This window comes from Ananas comosus, linkage group 1 (assembly GCF_001540865.1).
Source record: "Ananas comosus cultivar F153 linkage group 1, ASM154086v1, whole genome shotgun sequence".
Classification (NCBI taxonomy): domain Eukaryota; kingdom Viridiplantae; phylum Streptophyta; class Magnoliopsida; order Poales; family Bromeliaceae; genus Ananas; species Ananas comosus.
Genome location: NC_033621.1, coordinates 20,328,047 through 20,346,226, shown reverse-complemented (window position 1 = coordinate 20,346,226; position 18,180 = coordinate 20,328,047). Strand labels below are relative to the sequence as shown.

General features: G+C 33.5%; 2 protein-coding genes across 2 annotated transcripts; one reads left to right on the top strand and one right to left on the bottom strand.

Annotated features, from left to right (window-relative positions):
- LOC109717211 (cytochrome c-like) lies at positions 814 to 6,793 on the top strand. Its single transcript, XM_020242884.1, has 3 exons — positions 814 to 1,052; positions 3,521 to 3,654; positions 6,377 to 6,793. Exons 1-3 carry the CDS (start codon positions 941 to 943, stop codon positions 6,470 to 6,472), a joined length of 342 nt encoding a protein of 113 aa, XP_020098473.1. The 5' UTR covers positions 814 to 940; the 3' UTR covers positions 6,473 to 6,793.
- LOC109723346 (transcription factor MYB44-like) lies at positions 9,984 to 10,803 on the bottom strand. The gene is made up of 2 exons (XM_020251716.1): positions 10,744 to 10,803; positions 9,984 to 10,683 (listed from the first exon to the last, which is right to left on the bottom strand). The coding sequence occupies exons 1-2, from the start codon at positions 10,801 to 10,803 to the stop codon at positions 10,222 to 10,224; spliced, it is 522 nt and encodes a 173-aa protein (XP_020107305.1). The 3' UTR covers positions 9,984 to 10,221.

The window sequence follows — 18,180 nt, the reverse complement described above, 5'->3', positions numbered from 1 at the left end:
CAATCAAAATAAAAATTGTAAATCCCAGCGGAAATGTTGTTTGCTAGTTTAATTCGTTATATTTTCTCTCAAATAATCTCTTTAGGGTAAAATGGATGGATACTTCCTAAACTTTAGCTCATTTGCAAATAAGGGTCTAAACTTTTAATTTTGACAAAGAGACTTCTTAAACTTATCAAATAGCTCAATAGACATTTTGATCGAATATCGCACATATAATTCTGTAAGATGTAAAAATATTAAAAATTTATTTCTTTTTAATTTTGATAATTAAGCATGACAATAGAAGAATAAGTTAAACCGAGCTTTCATGTTTTTGGCTTTTCTTATATGTCAGAATATTAAAATAAAATTTATGTTTTGAAACCTTATAAAATTATATACAATATGTAAGAGCAAAATAATTGTGGAGTTAATAGCTTTAATTTAAAAAAAATCAATTTGATCGAGTTAAAAAAAAATTTTCACAAAAATTGATTCCTTTGCAAAATATATAAAAGTCCAGGGTGTCTCCATACATTTTGCCGATCTTTTTATTCGGTGATTGTGCTTCGGAGATCCGGAGCCTTCGCGCGCAAGCCACATCGGTACACGTGGCACCATCTTCACCGCACATCCGAAACTATTGTGTACACCACCGAGAGATTCTCGAAAGATCTTCTGATTCCCCAAAATACCCCTTCGCGTACAAGTCATTTTGCCCTCGGCCCTTTTCCATCCTTCTACCCTCGTGAGGGGTAGTACGGTAAATGCAATCCGCACGTGTCAGGGGGGAAGCTCACTCGTGCGGTTCGCACGTGCGAAAGCCGAGGCTCATTTCTCTCCGTTTATTTTTTGAAGGCGCGTGGAAAGAAGACGACGCCGACGACGACGCGGAGCGACACCCTAGCCCTAGCCTAGCCGTAACCCTAGCCCTAACCCTTATTTCTCGATCGTTCTAATGGCGACGTTCGCGGAGGCGCCCCCCGGGAATCCAAAGGCCGGGGAGAAGATCTTCAAGACCAAATGCGCGCAGTGCCACACCGTGGAGAAGGGAGCCGGGCACAAGCAAGGTCTCTATTATTCTCTCTCTCTCTCTCATGATCCTTCTTTTTTCGCCCTTTTTTGCGTTTTTTTTTCGATTTTTTTGGTTGAATAGATCGTGATTTCTAGATCTCAGCAGTTTCCTTTTCGTAGATCTGTTCGCGGTAGCTATTATCTCTTTTTTTAACAGGATTTTAGCCTATTTGCGAAGCAAAATCCTGTTTGTATTGATTGAGATCTGCGGCTTGGTACTAGATTTCGCTTAGATTGATTAACTCGACGATTATGAAATTTGTGCTATTTTTAGCTTTTTTTATGTGGTGATTTGATCCTTTTGATCATCCGATCCTGGTTGACCTTTGCGGTGTCGATTGATTGATATAAAAGATTACATGCTTCAAATGAGTTCATTTTTCGTGAGATTTTGTGAACAAGTACTAATTAACCATATTGAGATTGAAAGAGTTTGTGAACCGCTTCGAAATGTCAATGCTGATCGGTATTTAAAATTTTTTCCCTGTCATTTTACTGTTTTTCTCATTTTGTTAAGGTCGGATTTGGGAATTGTCTTTCTTAATTAAAATCGTCTCTCTCTCTCTCTCTCTCTCTCTCTCTCTCTCTCTGCAAGATTTTTTTTTTTTTAGCTCTTTTATCTTCAATATTCTATGATTTCTATCCTGTGAATAACATTACAAATGTCATTTAGATTACCTAATGCATAAGATTTAGGGCCTATTTGGTTCACGGTTTGTAATATCCTGGTAATCCTCCCTATTTTATATTGAAAATGTCAAATTATTACCATTCAACTCAATTTGGGTAGTTATAAAAAGTGTTAGTGTAGTAGTGGAATTATTGTAGATTTCTATGAGGTAGGCATGGGTTAGGAGGTATTCTTATTTTCATGCTTGATGGGAATCATTAGTAGTCCATTAATAAGAATATACTAGTTCTTAAAATGGCTTGCTTAGTAACAAACTTGCCAATCCAAGTATAAAATCTACAACACTGCCAAAATATTACAAACCTTGAACCAAGCGGCCCATCAGGCAAAATGGAGTTGGGACAAAAGCATATAAAGGATATGCTTCTCCATTTTTCAGTGGAACCATAAAAAAAAGGGTTAAATATTGGCTTACCCTTTAAAGTTTAAGAATAACTTATATATCCCTCCAAATTTTAAGTAAACGTATTTATCCTGCCAAACTTTCTATGCCTTAAACAAATTGCCATCAATGTCCTTTAAATTTTCTTTAGTTTACTCTCTCCTTTCCTCATATCATTTTTTAATCTTTCACCTTAGCTTCCAATCTGACTGACCAAAGAAAATAATCCTAATCGAAAAGAGAATCTCCTATCAAATTGCACCATCTGATCCAAATTATTTCGCATTGAGAAAAGAATCTTTCATGGGAATTTCATTTATTCATTATTAGAAAGGTTGTGTCATATGTCAAGCACTAAATCTATGAAAGAAGTAAAGTAATAGCCCTGCTCGCAAATAAAAGTAAGTGATTTTCTAGGTGAAGAAAAGAAAAGAAAGGGAAGAGGGAAAGAGGAGAGGGGAAACTAAAAGAAATTTAATGGAAATTGATGAAAATTTAACTAGAAGGATACTTTTTGTACCATATTAGAAATTAAGAGTGATATGCAAGTTGACTAAAAAATTTAGAGGGATATACAAGTTATTTTTAAACTTTAGAAGGTTATTACCAGTATTTAAATCTAAAAAATATTTTGTAATTGACTCGTCGCGATATACGCAACGTGATTTTACGTATGTAAACAAACAACATTTTCCTATCGTACTTACTGCACGTAACACAATCTTCCCGCAATTCCCTAACGGAACCTGGGGAAGTCTAAGGCCTTGTTTGGTACTATTTTCACCTACTTCGTAAGTACGAAAACCTTATGCAATGAAGTGTGCTGGCGGATTGTGGAGTGTGTGCATCCATGCTTTCAGGGTTCAGGGTTTTGTTTGGCGACCGAAGGAAAAAAAGAAGGGGAGAAAAACCCTATTATGGTAACCATTTATCCGCTACTGGCCCTTTTGAAGAAGATTCCTTTTAGCAGTCGACCAGTTAGCATTACTAGCTAGCTAACAATGGCAAGAGTAGGGAAGTAGACCATATAGAATTTTCATTTATGAAGTTTTTTGTAATCCAGAGAGAGAGAGAAAGAGGGGAGGTGGTGTGAAGATCCTGGTAGCACTGGTTTGTGGCGCTTAGGACAGGGTTATTCTCAAAGAAGTGGTGATTAATGATTAGGAATATTTGTTATTGATCTCAACGTGAACTTCAGGGATTTTTACACTTGTTGTTCGTTTTGTTGTTATGCGTATTCCTTTGCACAAACTATTCTCTATTTACTGATAATGTTTTGATGATGTATTCTGTCCATTATTCCATTATTTCATTTTCATACATGCTCTTTTTAGCAGTCTTTGTTTCTATATTCTACTTGGCCTTCCTTGCTCTAATGTTATTCCATGTAGGACCAAATCTGAATGGACTTTTTGGGAGGCAATCTGGTACCACCCCTGGTTATTCCTACTCCACAGCAAATAAGAACATGGCCGTGATTTGGGAGGAGAATACTTTGTACGAGTACTTGCTTAATCCCAAGAAGGTATGGTGTTTTAACCCCTCTTTTTTCCAGTTCTAAATTGGCTTGATTTGGCTCTGGGTGTCCTTCTTTGTCAATCAATATGGCCGCCTCCATGTGATTAATTATCAGATCCTTTTCCAATATATTAGTTTGCCCTACTATAATAGTATAATGGTACCTCTTAAGGAAGTAGCAATATTAGTTGCTTTGGGTGTCCTATACCCCATACCCTAAAATGGCCTCCATGTGATTAGTCATCAGATCCCTTTCTGATTTATTTGTTTGTAGTGCTATCATAGTATAGTTAGTACTTTCCAACACAAATAGGATTAGTTCATAGAAGAACTCTTGGATGGTCATCAAAGTGCACTTGATTGATATATAGTTAGTTCGTTTATTTAATCATTCATGTGGATTTAGCAAACTTGTCTCCCTAGACTTGAATTTTCTAGCGTGTAGGTAACACAAGATAAGATAGTGGTTTTAGTGTTCATTTGTGTGCTTTTAGTGAACTTCCGACTGAAAATTTCACGACTTTATTTTTTGTTACACTTACTAGATATTTTCTCTTGAACCCTGTACTTGAAGTTGGATTTTTATTTATTAATTTTTTTTGTAACTCTCTGGTTGTCAAACCGATCTGTGCAACTGGATACTTTGCTGAACATGGTTGTTTTGCTGATCGTTCAATGCCTTATACATTGGGAGACCAGGAAATACCCATATGAGTATAGGCCTCTCATGATTGCCTTGGGATACTTTATTCATAAGGGTAGGCTTCAATATTCATTAATCATTGTCAAAATCTTCTTTTGCTATGGGTGAATAGGCATCTATTTATTAGCAGTTGTCAAGAGACCTCGTACAATGCAAAGTTAATCCAAAATTGGTCTGGGATAAGGTCATTCCCCTGTTTAGAACCTTGCAAAGCCCTTAATACAGAATGCTCTAGTACTACGGAAGAGAAGTGGTTAGCCAGTTAATCTAGTGGTTGTTCTGTGATTTGACTGCAATTCTTGAATTAGGAACAAACAGCCTGCCCAACTGTCCTCAAGATGAGTCTAATGGATAACTTTTAGGTCTTATTTTGGTGACTTAGGTTGTGTCTTTTATCAGTTTGGTTCTTCTTTCCGTTTTGTGATCCTTTCATATAGCTAATGAGGAATGACAACACGTCCACCAATGTATGTTGGATTTAATGATTTATCACCTTTGTTCACAATCTTTCTTGTTATTGTGGGATATTACATTGATTTCGTGGTTGCAACTTGCAACAACAAAGATGTAGTATTTTTTATGGTCAAATTTGAGGATATAAACCTCATTGCCTCCACCATCATAAAGAGTGCTACTTTTACCATCACTCACTGGTACCTAATTCTTATAGCGTACCTAAAGAGTGAAGTCACCACTGTTATCATATTTGGACTTCACCGAAGACTTCTTAAAAAGCTATTTGTTGATCTAACTTATACCAGAGGTTCAGAACAGGCATGTTTGTTTTAATTGATTACCTAACTAAACTAGGTTCTTCTAAACCTTCTGATTTAGTTAAATCTGAAATGGTGTTGCCGTTTAAGATAATTCAGCACCTTTTAGTTGCACTGATTCACCTCTGAATTCACTGGTTCGCCTCTTGAATTTGAGTGGATACTTTAGGATTTTTTGACCTTTTATAGTCAGTAGCATTATATAAGGAGGTTAGGTGATAGTAATAAAGATTGAGACGGTTTTCCATTAGTTTTTACTATCGTGTGTGCTTGCAGTGCTAAGAGCAACTTTCCGAGAGGTTTATCTGGATTTCAGCCTATATAACTCACATTAATAAGCTGATTCTGTCTTCGATGATCCTTTGATCGTTAGGCTTGTGTGCATGCTTCACTAATCGTAAAAATTATCATCCTTACTACATCATATGATTAATTAAAACCTTCAGCTTTTCGGATCTAATTAAGCTTTGCTAATTCTGTTTTGCTGCGCATCCTGTCTATTGAACCTGCTTGGCTTGGCTAGAACTTTAGTAGAAATGTCGTTTGAATTGTTCCAACAGTTATTTTTCTTGTTAACAGAAATCAACTTTATGCTACAACTAAGAGCATAAAGCTTAGGCTCTGTTTTGATGCCTGCGTATCTTATTCCGGATATACCTTTGATGTACTTAAGTTGTTGTAGTATTTGGTAGATGAGAATTGTGATCACACTTCTAGAATGGAATAACATATTCTACTTTTTAGTAAATTTTTCAGAATAAGATAAATCACTTTGTAGGTAAAGTATATTATCCTATCAAATCATGGATGAGACCTTTCAACGAGCAAAAAATCATACTTTTTTCTTTCAATCACACAAGAAAAACTTCATGCCGTATAAGTTATTCAATATTAACTTATTCCAACATCCAAACACGGCCTTAGTATTGGAGCTTCTTCCGTTGGAGCTAGATGCTTATTCTGACTTTCTAGCCATAGTCAAAAGGTGCTGGCTGTTTGCAACAAAGCACTTTGCATCTGCTGATCAGCAGAGAAAGTTCTTATTCCAAGCCAAACAGGCTAATCTAGCAAAAAGTAGGACTTATAGATTTTTTTTTTTTTTTATCCTAAGGGATTTTAAGTGGAATCTCATTCTTTGTTTGCATTATTTATCCAATAAATAATGATCATATTGGGGGCCTATCAGCTTTAATAATTCTACAATTTTATACTATTTCTTTCTGATCCCTTTTTTTTCCCCCTGTTGTAAACAGTACATTCCTGGCACGAAGATGGTATTCCCTGGTCTAAAGAAGCCCCAGGAGCGTGCAGATCTCATTGCATATCTGAAAGAAGCCACAAAACCCTAAACCCCTTCATCCCACTGCACATTTGAGATGTTCTTCTCTTTTTCTTTTTTTCTTCTTTTCTTCTTTTTTAAGGCCAAATAAGACCTTTTGAGGATCCCTCTGCTTGTAGCAAGCAGTGGAGCCTTGAGAAACAATTTCATTTTCTTTCTTTTTGTTGCAACGCACGGTTTGATTGGTAGCACTTCCTTGAGATCGTCTTCATTTGTGGTGGTGAACTTTGGTATACTACGGAAATTTTGATATCCAATGACATATAAATTTACAACTCTTGATGTCTATTTCCAGAAGATTGTATAAACAGTTGTGCTATTTGAAGCTGCAGTACCTTCTTTCACTTTGACTAGAGCCTGTTGGCCTTCGACTTCATTGGACATTTCAAAGTGCCGCTGCTTTTGCGGCCGAGAGGAGCGTTTCAGCCTCCACTTTTCAGATCAGAGCTGTTCGAGCCCCCGGCACGTTGGTAATCATCATCTTTTTAACCCTCTTGCTATTGCTATTGCTATTGTTTTTAATAAATCATAGCTAATTTTTGTTGGAATGCTGTTTCAAATCTTCTGTTATTTTTTACTGATATTGTTTGCAGTCTTATTTTGTTCCAAAAGCTCCCATTGGTGTCTTATTGTATATTAGAATGAGGATTTGCAAGAGTACGCCATTTAAGTCGTTATTATGTGACGATGAGAGTAATGACTGAAGAGTCGTTTTCTGGAAGCAGCTTCTTTTGCAGAAAAACGCGTAATGGTAAATTATGAAGCCAGCTGAGTTCGAAATGTCGAAGTAGAATTTCATTTCTATATTCAAAGATAAGAGAGGATTACGCGGCATTACTTTTGAACAGAAAAACCTTTTTATCCTGGGCGGTATTTAAGGGTGATGTTATTGACAGAATATTTTTTTGAGTGTAATCGAGAGCCTTATTGAATCAGACTATTATTTACCGACTCAACCCGCACGCAGGCACGAACACGTGCTCTGCGCATGCACGCATGGTTCCAGAAGCCCTTGATTTTGTGGGCGGTACACGGCGGCAGTACATGCAGCGATCTCGCCATCGGCCATCGGTAGGTCCACTCGACTCTGAATCTGCAGTAAGAGTTCTGCACAGAGACGTTCAGAGTTCTGCGCGTTTGCAAGCGGGCCCCTAACAATCAGCAGGATCTTGCCCTGCGTTGAAAGAGGGTCTCCAGAGAAAAAGTCTGCTTCACTTCCAACTCTCCACCTCTTTTGGCCAACATTTTTTCGGTACAATCTCAGAAAGTGAAAGATTTAAAACGACAAGTATCATTTTGTTCTCCCCCGGTGTTGTCAGATCGTAAGATCCAGTTTATATGCACGAAATATCTTATTTAGAATATCTCCTTGACATATGTAATACACTATCCTATTTAATCATAGATATCAAAATTTTAAAGAGCAAAGGTCAAACTATTTAAATAAATAATTGAATGCCTTATCTAACTCTCTTTCAAAACAAAAACAAAAAGATAAAAATAAAAAAGAAACTTTCATAATAGCTTTTATTTTAAATAATTACTAATCTAAATTTATTTACAATGATCAAAAAATAAAATTTATTATTATTATTATTATTTTGGGAGAAAGCTAGCATGCTATCCGTGTCGTCACAACTAAGCTTCGAACTCGGAACCTCGGATGTCTGTCACCGAGCCCTTTGCCAAAATTTATTATTATTATTTATTGATAATTAGGAAAGAGGAGTTCTCTCCCCTCTCCGCCACCCTCGCCGCCGCCGCCGCCATCTTCGTTCTTTCCTAGCTCGATACTTAGTTCTGTGACCCACTTGACAAGAGTTTGGAGTGAATTTGCACTTCACTAATAACAGTTTGGTGTTATAGTTATCAACTGTATATAATCTTCCTGCACTATTGTACGGATAACATTTTTATAGCGTACTATAATGCGACCTTAATTATCTGTAAATTGTTGATCTTATAACTCGTACTTAATTAATTATCTCCTTCAGGAGTAGATCGATGATGTTTTTTTTTTTTTTTTTTTTTAATAAATTTAGCTGGAAATATGAATCAACTAGGATTCGAACTTGGATCTCGAATGCCAACCACCGAACTCTTTGCCACTTGTTCTAGAGACGGTCGGTGTAGATCGATGATGTTACAAAATAAATTTTTTACTATTGCATTATCATCCCAGCCGACCGATATCCTCAAACTCGATCGGTTGCTGCAGCTGTCTGAGATGCTTTAGGATACTCTTTTCTAACCTACCAATAATATCGAATTCTTCATCATTATTATCACTAGTCAACTCATTATTCACACAAGTACGTACTATCATCTTGTGAACTAAATGACATGTAATAAATAAGAATGTACTAGTATAGAACCCGCGCTTTGCTGCGGTTAACGATTAATTTTATATCGTAATTAAGTAAAATTATAATGAAACAATTAAATAAAAAAATGATATAATTAAATAAAGTAATAATGGAACATATGCTCTAGAAAATATACCCTCAATAAAATAAACAAAAAGAAGTTTACCTAAATATTATGTTTTCTTCTTTTACCAAGAAAGAAAAATACAATGCCAGATAATAAGTTGTGGAGCAAGTGATCATTTCTATTTAACGAAAAGAATTCACCTAGATATTGTATTTTGTGTTAATTTTACACTATGGTTAAGAAAATTAAGAATTAAATAAAATAAAAATGGATCATATGGTTTAGAAAAGTTGCCAAAAAAAAGAACCAAAAATTAAAGTAAAAAAAAATAATCAGAGATTCACCTAGATAATAATACTTTTATTATAAAAAAAATAATTTTGAACTTTCATGTTGAGGAAAAAATAAAAAATATTATAAAAAAAAAAAAAAAAAAACAGATAGAAGTTGTGAAGTTATACTTCAGATCTTTTTTTTTTTGAGGGTATATGAGATTTTTAGAATGTTTCAATGCGTCCTCTCTCTCTCTATATAATCGGTTTTATTCAATTAGTAATTTCAAATGAGAGAAAAAATATATTAAACTATCGAATAAATTTTAAAATGCCAAATTGTTATTTTGAATATTTTTAAAAAATTTAAATTTCAAAGTGAATAAAAATGATATTAAAGTTTAATATTAAAATCAAATTAATAATATATAAAATATTTCTGAACTATGTATGAACTATTTTGATTTAGCCATTAATATTAACTATTAACTATTTTTATTAACTGCAATGTTCAAGGTGCACCAGGCGACAGGGCATTCGTGATTGTTACTGAACCTAAGATTGATTAAATAACAAATAATTAACATTACAACGTGATTTGTTAAATCCAAATACCCTGATGTGGCGATCACACATTTTTTCCTAACTCCATCTTGAGAAGTTTGATTTCAATTTTTCTATACTCCATTATTGTGTTTATACTGTTTGCTTGGGTGTAATCTCATCGTGCTTCGCAGAGCGCGCAATAAAAGCGACAACACAGTTCACTTCCAAACGTTTTGCTTCGAGCTCCAGATGACAAAAACAAATATACAATGGTATTCAAGCATTCATAATATACTATATAAATATTAATAATTTGTACTCACAGAGAATAAATAACAACACATGCATATATTCTTACCATGCTACATGCCATAAATTATAATAAATTATTACTCCCCACTAATTTAAATCACACAAACCATCAATACCATTTTTAATAACATTAAAAATTATAATGTTATTAAAAATTACATGCCCAAAAGGGCGATCGAGGAGCTGATGCGGTCGATCAGGAGGGCGATTGAGGAGCAGGTGTTCTCGGCAACGGCCGGTACACATGCGCTGCCGCCGCCTTTCTCAGCGACGAAGCGGCGAATGGGTGGGTGTGGTGGGTGGAGTCGCTGAGATCCGAGCCGGAGGGGCTGTCGGGGCTGAGGCAGAGCCCCGCNCTGCTGGCCCGCTTTGGCAACCGCGGCGGCGGCGCCTCGTCGTCTCCGAAATCCGGCGCGGCGGCGGCGGAGTCGATCCCCGCGGCGGCCGGGGGCACGTACTTGCGCTTGAGGGTGGAGTTCCAGTGGTTGTTGATGGCGTTGCCGGTGCGGCCGGAGAGGAGGCGAGCGATGGTGGCCCACTTGTTGCCGAAACGGTGGTGGACGCCAATGATAGAGAGAGAGAGAGAGGGGCAAAGATGGAGGAGAGAGAGAGAGAGAGAGAGAGTGGGGGAGAGGAACAGAAACAGAGAAAGTGGGAGCTAGCTGGTTGAGGGAAAAGAGAGAGACAGGGGCCATCTTAAGGAAGGGAAAGTTTCAACCTTGGAAAGTAGCAAGGAGATTTTGACCCGGTCAAATCTTGGGAAGGAGCCAGGAGCCATTGAGAAGGAGCGACAAAAACAATAGAGTTTTAGGCAGAAGAAAAAAAAAAAAAAATGAAAGATTTGATTTGGATTCCCCATAAAAAAAATTATTATCTTACCTTTTCGAGATATTTTGGTATGACTGAAAGGAGAGAGAAGAGGTGAAAGGAGAAGTGGCCAATGGGTCTATGGTGCAAAAGGACTGTTCAATTTTTTTACAGACACGTGGCAAGAATCTATTGGCCCATACTTTATGTTGCTTTTTTTATTTTATTCGCAAAAAAAGGAAACGGCGCCACGTATCCTTTTTAAACTGTCAATTAGTATGTTTGGTATGGATTTGAAGATTTCTTCGCTTAAACGTCTTTAATATGGACAAAAATTTTATGGGCATTGTGTCCAAACAATTTGTTTGGGCACGATGCCCGGATCGGCGCCCATCCGCACACTTAAAAAAAAATAAAAATAATGGGCTCGGTTTTTAGGAAAAGAGAGAAAGAGAGGGGGAAGGGAGGGTGCGGATGGGCGTCGCTGCACACGCAGCGCCCATCCGGGCATCTTGCCCAAACAATTTGTTTGGGCACGATACCCATAAAATTTTTGTCCCTTTAATATTTGCCATGGATTTACACTACTACCATGATATGTGTCTTATCAATTTTGCCATGGATTTACACTACTACCATGATATGTGTCTTATCAATTTTCTCAAGAGATATAGTCGAATAGGATCTAATTAAGTACGCATACTTACTTTGGGACATTTCGCCAAAAGAATGCAACGGAGAGAGTTGGTCAAAGGTAGGGACGATCATACATAGTCTAAATACTTCTCCTTCGACTTAATATTTATTCACCATTAATTTTTATACTAGTATAGGCACCTGCGCGATACGGGGGATAGTTACCGTTAAAATAAAAAATTTATAAATAATAAAATATTAATATAACTAAATAAAATATTAGTATGTCAAAAAGAGTACAATATAGATAATTATATAGCAATCAATGCAACAGAAAAAAAAATATTTTAAGTAAATCCTAATTAGAGTATATAGAATTATACTAATATATACAATATAAATTGTTCATTCATTTAGTTTGGAAGGTGTAATGTAGTACGAACAATAATTGTGCAAATAACATATAGCATCTCTATAACATATAGCATTTCAAAATGTCACATATTCATGTCAAATCACTCAAATTGAACCAAAAAAATTCTAATTAACCACAAAATGTTGTTAATTCTCACCAAATCACTCAAATCTATATAAAAAATTTGTTATATTTGAAAAAAAAAAATACTCACGGATGGGATCGATGGCATGGAAATTGCAAAGGCGATATGTGTAGAGGAGAATCGGCGTAAGAACATTCAAATAAAATTAATTTTGTAATGATTGATACTGAGAACCTAAATTTAAAATCTAATTATTTTACATATTAGGTAAATATATTTTAAAATTTTATAAAAAAAATTAGCAGAATGAAAGAATGAAATGGTGGTTATATACGTACGAAAAGGTAAAGGCGTATTCAAAGTTGGTTTAGTAATCAATTATGATTATAATTATTATTAATTGATGAAACATTAATATACAAATAATTGATGAAATATTAATGAATCATATACTATATAGCCAATAACGTATAGTTGGGAAGGAAAGGGGAGGGGAAGGGGTGGGGGAGAGAGAGCTATTACAAAAAAAAAAAAAAAAATAGAATTAATAGATGAAACATTATAGTTAATAGATGAATCGTTAATATAAAATTAATTCAAGAAACATTAATGAATCATATACTATAACGTATAGTTGGGGAGAAGAGAGATTAATAGATTATTATATTATATTATATATTATATTATTATTATGAGGATGAAGGGTTTCTTGCCACGTGGCAAGAAACATTGTGGCTTCATTTAGGTTATAGAATTAATCAAGAAATATTAATGAATTATATACTATAATGTATAGTTGGAAAGGAGAGGGATTAATAAATTATTATATTATATTATATATTATATTATTATTATGAGGATGAAGGATTTTTTGCAACGTGGCAAGAAATATTGTTGCTTCATTTAGGTTAATAGATATCAAAACAATCTTGGTCTCATCCGGTTTGCTCGTAAATGTTACATTTTAATGCATTAATTAAAACTAATACATAGTACGAGTAAACCATATAGTTTTTGGATCAAGATTATTATAGTTAGCTCCTTCAAAACCATGCACAATATTTCCCTCAAACCTTAAGAAAAGTGGAATTGGTTAATGTGCCATATGAAAACTCCCCTTATTTTAAATAAATTGGTATAAAATAAATTATCTTAAAGATTAGTATAACTATTTTTCAATAACATGGTGAAATAAATAACATATTAATAAAAGAACACCAAATTTACACCGAAAAAAAAAAAAAGAAAATTCCCACTACAAGAATATTATATATTGGTAGCGAGTAATGTCGCCACCATAGGTATAAAAAGTTACCATCTTTCTAAAACGTGGCGACATTTAAAGTCGCCACAAATTGCCACCGAGAGTCTTGCTACCATTGTCTTCATGAAATATGACTTTTAATGGTCATTGTTAGTCTCCACCTTATTAAAGATAGTATGGCGACATTTTGTCGCTACCAAATATGACTTTTAGTGACTCTTATTGGTTGCCATCTTTAATGGAGAAAAGATGGCAATAAATTTTTGCCACCAACTGTAGACTTTAAATGGCAACAAACATAATCGCCACCTAAGTTAAATATAAAGAGGCAACTTTTTATCGCCACTACTTATGTGAGTAAAATAGCCACCAATAGCAAATAGCTAATAAAACAAAATATAAAAATCACTACAAAAAAAAGGGTATATAGCGACACTTTTAAATATCGGTACGAGTCGAAAAAAATACTACTGGTTAAATTACCGACACTTTTTAAAAGTGTTGCTATATATGGGGTCGCTAGATATATAGTGACACTTTAAGAGTGTCGGTATAATTTAAAAAGAATGCTGCTAATTTACCAACACTTATTTAAGCATTAAGCAACCGCTAGAACCCTACCTCGTCGGCTGCGGCGCGGAGGAAGAGGGGAGGGAGGGGCTCTTCGTCTAGGGTTTCAACGGATTCAGTGAGGGGAGAAGGAAAGATGGTGATCTATTTTTCTTTTTTATTTTCCTTTTCTGTTTGTAATCAGGACGAATAGGCTGGCTGGAGTGGGTTGAGTAGAGTAATATTTTATTTTTGGTTGGATTGAGCTTTATAGTTAAGCCTTAGTAGAATTTTTTAAAAGCTTTGGTATAAATGGGACACTTATACAAAAGTGTCCCAAAAATGTGCCGCTATAACCTAATTCTGTTGTAGTGAATATATAGTTTATATTTTACAATCAGAACAAATGCAAAATAATAAACAAAATATTTAAGTAAACAAAATTATTCTTTTAACAATAATTTAAAAGGCTATTTAACTTCTCAACCATAACAGCTTAAAAATAAAATAATAGCAACATCAATTTAAAGGCAAAAGAGCAATAATATCTAATATATAGTTTAATATCAATTTAGACTCCCTAAACTTGAAAAATAGAAAACACCTAAAAACGATAAAAAAAAAAAAATACTTCAGCTCCTAATTCAACGGCCATTCATTTCCTGCAAGCAAATAAAAAGGAGAAAAATAAATTATATAAATTAAAAATCTACAATAAAAGTTAAAGAGTAATTTTTGCTATAGTTAGATGCTGAAACAATGCTGATGGAACTGAAGAACACATAGGTCACAATCATGGCAATGCTTTGAACATGGAGACTGCAAAAGAAATTGCATTAATCGTGAAAACAACATTCATTTTCCTATTAAGGGTGGAGAAAAGGTACTCAGTTCATAATCTCATATTGAAAATGACATCAATATCTTTCCTACATGTACATATGTAGTACTATTAATTACATATCCATTTAAGAGGAGTTCTTGGGAAGTGGTTAGTATTTAATGGCAAAGCCTAAAAAGAATAAATAAATAAATAGTTGTTTTAAATCTAGCCTTCCATAAAAATAACAATTTTAGTATTAAAAATAATGCCTCTGCATGCATGAACACGCTAATATCCCGGAATTAATGCAAACATTGACGATGAAGTAAATTAAACCTAGATATTTTTGCACCTATAAATCATTAATTAAGTGGGAGGAGCAAGCAACAAATACAACCAATCAACATATATGGAGTGCTCAGATATTTAAGGAATTCATGTCCTTTCATTAGCTAGTACTCGCTTAATTAGGCTTTGAAGTGTAGTGCAAGTTCAAATTAATTATAGTAATGCAGGTTTGTCCCATGCACGTAATTAAGGCCTCACAAAGACCATAAAAACAATGCAGGAATTAATCTACGTTTTTTTGACTTAATAATAGAAGAAGGAAACAACAATAGAAATTAAGTTTCGTCAACTAAAACAAACAATCAAATATACTAAACAAAACGAAAACGAAGTTAGCAATGATGTATAGTAAAAAATGAAAAGGTAACTGAGCACTTTTAGAACTCTCAAGACAATATAAACAAGCAATATAGTAAAAAATGAATAGGTAGGAATAGGGATGCAAACGGAGCGGATCTGTGGGCGAGAGGGTTCTCCCACCTCCTGCTCCATTTCTTGTCGGGAAGGGACGGATTCGAAGTGGAATATTTTTTATTTTATTTTTGGCTCTCACTTACTGCCTCATTCGGGGCAGATCATGGCGGGAGCGAATTTTTGACGGATCGAAACGGATTGAAAGAAAAAAAAAAAAATAATCGATGAGGACGGATTATATTTTTCTATATTTTTTGTTCTCACTTATGGCCCCATTCGGAGCGGATCGGGGCAGAATCTCCACCAACAACTCGAATACATTTGCATCCCTAGGTAGAAAAGAATGAGCGTGTTTTAAAATTCATAAAGAGAAAAATAGCGATAGTAGGCCGAGCTAATTAATGGGTATTTATAGAGGAGATTTTCTTTTTTATAAAATTCAAGTGTGCAAGCATGCAATGTATTTATAACCACGTCAACTTTGTAGTATTTTATAGCTTTTTAAAAAAAATTTCAAATGTGCAGATATATCACGTATATAAATACATCACCTTTATTGTTTTGTATAGTGTAAAATCATATCATATGTGATCATACTAAAAGTATAGTCAAACCGAATTTTCTTATCGAATATATTCATCTTTATATAGTGTCTAGTGTATAGTCATATCATTTTTATTATTATATCTAGTATATAATCATATCATCGTCATATTATATTTATTTTATATTCATATCATCTGTTACTGCAACGGAAAAAAAATAATTTTTTTTTTCTTCGAAGTCAGTTTCCAATCACTTACAATCAAGTAGTTTCCGATCTCTCTTAATGAACCACACCTTTACACCTTCGGTTTTTTTTTTTAAGTGAAAACCTCAAATACCACTCATGTTATTTCGTATTTTTTTATTTTAGTACTCTATAGTTTAAATTGTATCACTTTCATACTTTATAGTTTTATTTTTTTCTTTTTGTTATTCCCTTCAGTAATTTTTTCGTTAAATAAGTGACGATGTTAAAATTAAAAGGTAATAAAGTGAATATTCGATAAACTATAGGTGAGATATCTGAAATTTTTTTGTATATGATTTAATAAAAAGTTAACGGAGGAACCGACGAAGAGAGAAAAACGAAACCACGGGATACTAAATTGATGCATTTTAAACCATAAGATACTAAAGTAAAAAAATACGAAACCACAGGAGTGGTATTTGAAGTTTACCCTCTTTTATTTTAATAATCAAGTTTCCAATATTTTAATTTTATTGCACTCATTTCTCAGCCGTTAAAACTTAAAAGAGTATTATAATTAACTTAGTGAAGCACCGGCGTGTTGTGGGTGGTCGATTCCGTAGAAACAAATAATTAAATGAAGCTGAAGAAGGAAGAAAAAGCACAAAAACAATAAAAGAAAAGTCAAGGAATAAAAAAGAATAAAAAAGAAAAGAGACTGAAGAAGAAGCAAATTACTGCTGCTGCTGTAGTAAAAATATAAAAATAAAAGTATAAAAAGAATTAAAAAGAAAAGAATAAGGGCAAAACTATCCAACATTTCAAAATTTTATTTTTACTATCCAATCTTTCAATATGATAGATTTATATCAATCAATGATATTTTGACTTCAAAATTTAAATATGTCATTTATCTTTATAGATTTAGTTAATATACTTTATGCAATTCTCACAACTATAAATATAATAAATNTATATCAATCAATGATATTTTGACTTCAAAATTTAAATATGTCATTTATCTTTATAGATTTAGTTAATATACTTTATGCAATTCTCACAACTAAATTTATTAAAATAAATAATTAATTTAAACTCTATCAATCTCTCTTATTTTTATTGTACAATATATATCTCGAAGTGATCAATATTATAAAAATAAAATTTATATTTAATACATACAATCTAAACTATTTAAAAAATTATATGTAAAAAATTTTAAATTTTAAATTTTTATAATGAGAGAGAAAAATTAGATTGGATTAAAAACAAAAAAAAAAAAACCAATTCCACCCACTTTTGTCCAAATCAGTGGAGCGAGTGAGAGGAAAATTAAGATGAAAAAAAAAGGGGAGGAGCTTCGTTGATATTAATTTGTTTTCAAAAATTGGCCCCCAAATTGATGATCAGTACAATTGAAGATGATCTATATCACTTGAATTATCTAGAAATTAAATTTCAAATTTTTTCGTCAATATTGACCAAATGATCAAATGGTTACAAAATTTATAATTTTAATAATCGATGCGAGAGATGTGCTCGTTCATCGGTGTAAATAAAATCTAAATTAATTAAATTTTGATTTGAAAGTTCTTTAAACTATTTAAAATAAGATTTATACTATTGATATTCTTACAAGACTCCTGTCATCACTTTTTGAAAAATATTTATTTTTAGTTGTTTGTTTTTATATCCATTGAATACATAATAAAATAATATCGAAAAAAATATAAAATTTGATTGCTGGATACTTAAAGTGGTATAAATTATGATCAATGGTGCCGATGATCAATTTAGAGGTTACATCATCCAAAAACAAATTGATAACAACAGAGTTCATTTGCTACTGATAGTATTTTAACTCAACTATCTATATTCGGCAATCTATTTTGTTAAACATGATTTAGAACATTTGCAAACATTTAGAAACCAAATTTTATAATTTCTCGGCATTATTACCTCACAATCAAAAGATATCAAAATTGATAATTTTTAATGGCTGCTACGAAAAACTGTCTAGTTTAACGATATAAAAGAATCAGTATCGATTGAAGTTTTGATAGAAAATTTTATTCACTATT